Raw genomic sequence first — 3,045 nt, forward strand, 5'->3', positions numbered from 1 at the left:
ATTCAGCTCATTGGAGCTCCAAAATGTCGCTGCAAAGAGGAAGCTCGACGGCGGAGTGCAGCGGCGACATGGAAGAAGATAATTTGTGAAATTGAATGGAGAATTGAGTCGGGTAAGAATTTATAAAGTTACTTTACCCAAATAAGGGCTGGGAAGTCTACCGGAGCTTCACGGCGGAGCTTAATCTCCAACTGTTCTTCACTGCTTAAATTCCAATTTTCTCAAAGTTGGGTTGCAGTGACGATTGATGGGTATGGGATTGAAGAGGACGGTGAGGTGGTTTGAAAAAAGGAGGAGTCCAATTCAGGTGAGCCAGGTTCTGGTGGAGTGAAGACTGAACCAGATTTAGGTGGATCGAGGACTGAGCTGCTTGGCGAGGCTTGTGAAGAAGAAGAAGGTAAAGTTTCAACTTTGTGTTGCTCTTGATTTTGAAATTTTGAATTACTAATTATTTTGTTGGTGAATTTTTTAGTTTAGATATATGGATGCTAATGATGAATGATTATAAAATTCTTTTAGTGTAAATTTTTTGGCTTTATTTGATTACTGGAGATATGAATTTGTTAAGTTCTGAAAGTTAGAGCTATTAAAATAGTTATTTATATATTATAATAGATGAAGTACTTTGTTGATTAAAATCTGATCTTTTGTTGTTAATTTGTGTATTGTTGACTTTCCTTGACTGGAAAATTTTCCAATCTAATAAAAGGAAATAAAGATAGACAGTTGAATCTTACTCTTTAGTGTTTTCAGGGATTTCAGTAGTGATTCATTTCTCGTCTCTTACCTTTTCATGTTTGTTAGTGATTTTAGCATTTTGTTCGGATTGCATGTTGTAAGTCTTTTGGTTTTGTCAGGATTGCAGGATGGAAGTGTGATTGTGCCTTAGTCAGTCAGAAGCCAGTTCAATTGTTCAAGAGCTGCAATTCCAAGTCAGGACTTTTGGTCGTGGACGCCACCGAGTAGTGATAGTTCAGATGGTGTAATTGACTTGCACGCAGCAAAAAAGCCTTCAGTAAATCCAAACTTGAGTTTACCGGTGAAGGAGAAAGAGCGATCCTTGGATGTTTTGTCAATTCCGCTTCAGAGTAATATGTTTGAGAACCCTCTTCTCCCCCCTATGCAGTCACTGAAGGAGGTTGACAAAGTGGATGTCGCTGTGTCTACTTCCACAAAAGAGGATCATGAACTCGGACATGAGTTTTGAGTACATGTCATAGAAGCTGCTCGTGCGCTTGATAAGGCGGATGAGGAATCATTAATAGGTGTGTATACAGATGGAGCTAGGTGGTGGAAGAATAACATTTCCATGTATGTGTATTTTCATTAGTCTGGTTCAACCCTGGCCCTTTATTTGTACTTATATAGGCATGAATCTTTTAGCAATGATATGCAATGCAAAATAATGCAAATTCATGTCTCGTGGTGTCATCTTCATGCGGCTTAATATTAATGTATGACCAGTTTGTGTTTCATAAATTGGAAGACAAATTGAACAACATAAATTGAACCACAAGTTTTGATTTGGTTGCAGGATTGTGGACTTGTGTATATGGAGAAATCTGCAGACAAGTGGGGTAAGAAGGGTAGAGGTGATGAATGGCAAGAGAAATGGTGGGAGCATTATGATGCTTCAGGCAAAGCAGAGAAGTGGGCTCATAAGTGTTGTAAAATTGATCCAAACACACCGGTTGATGCTGGTCATGCTCATATTTGGCATGAAGGTACCAAATTTGACATTAATGTTTTTACAAGCAACCCAAAAAATCTTTACATGACAGTTGCTATGCATGTACTGTTGTCGTGCATATGTCTCGAGGAATCATTCTCCTTCTGGTTGAACATGCCGATCTACAAATATTCTATTTCTTTTTTCAAAATATTTAGTTTGATCGCTTCTATAAAAGTATGATGGCCATGGTGGGAGTGACAAATACACTGATAAAAATGCGCAGAACGCTGTGAGGGAGATGGTTGGTCAAACTGGGGCAACAAATGGGATAAACATTTTGATTCAAATGGCCATGGTGTGAAGCAGGGTGAAACATGGTGGGAAGGCAAATACGGAAAGAGGTGGAACAAAACATGGGGTGAGGGCCACAATGATTCAGGGTGGATTCACAAGTATAGGAAGAGCAGCAGTGGTGATCACTGGGATACACATGAGCAGGAAGACACTTTGTATGCGAGAATCCCTTACTTCGGTTTCTATCACTGCTTCAAAAGCTCAATTCAACTCAGGGAAGTTCGAAGGCCATCAGAATTTCTAGCTTTAGAGACTTCATCAGACATGCTTTCAGATACTTCATCGGAGATGCATCTTGAGACTACGGCGGAGACGTCTATAGAGATATCTCCAAAAGCTTCATCTGAGATCCTTATAGAGACTTTGCCTGCATCAGAAACTCCATCCAAGTTGCCTTCAGAGCTTATATTGAAGGATTCCCGGTGAAATTTAGAGAAAATGAGGACTGTTTGGGACTAAACTTTTACACATCGCCCATGTAATAGGGAGGAAGACATTGTATGTCCCCGATCGTCGACCTCCATCCCTTAATTGAAAAGTATTTCAAGATCTCCCAATGTCACATCCCGGGACCAGCTCCGCTATAACACGATATTGTTCGATTTGGGCATAGCCCTCACAGTTTTGTTTCTAGGAGCTCACGAGCAACTTTCCAGTGGGTCACCCATTCTGGGATTGCTCTAACCCGAGCAAGCTTAACTTCAGAGTTACCATCCCCTCCGAAGCTATTGAGCCCCCAAAAATCCTGGTGTTAGATGGAGGTGGGCATGTACATATAAGACACATTACCCTATCTCCGTTAGCCGATGTGGATATCACAATCCACAACCCTTGGGAGTTCGACGTCCTCGTCGACACACTCGCACCACACGGTAGAGTGGCTCTGATATCAAATTGTCACATCCCGGGACCAGCTCTGCCGTAACACGATATTGTCCGCTTTGGGCATAGTTGTGAGCCCTTGAAAAAGTTTCTTTATTTTTCTGGCGTTTCTAACAGTCTTATCGACATTTTTCTGA

General features: G+C 41.0%; 1 protein-coding gene across 1 annotated transcript; it reads left to right on the forward strand.

The window, feature by feature from the left end:
• The first annotated feature begins 247 nt into the window (after positions 1-247).
• On the forward strand, positions 248-2,452 carry LOC126804599 (uncharacterized). Its single transcript, XM_050531974.1, has 4 exons — positions 248-307; positions 890-1,138; positions 1,535-1,724; positions 1,956-2,452. Exons 1-4 carry the CDS (start codon positions 248-250, stop codon positions 2,450-2,452), a joined length of 996 nt encoding a protein of 331 aa, XP_050387931.1.
• Positions 2,453-3,045: the final 593 nt, after the last annotated feature.

This window comes from Argentina anserina, chromosome 1 (genome assembly GCF_933775445.1).
Source record: "Argentina anserina chromosome 1, drPotAnse1.1, whole genome shotgun sequence".
Lineage (NCBI taxonomy): Eukaryota > Viridiplantae > Streptophyta > Magnoliopsida > Rosales > Rosaceae > Argentina > Argentina anserina.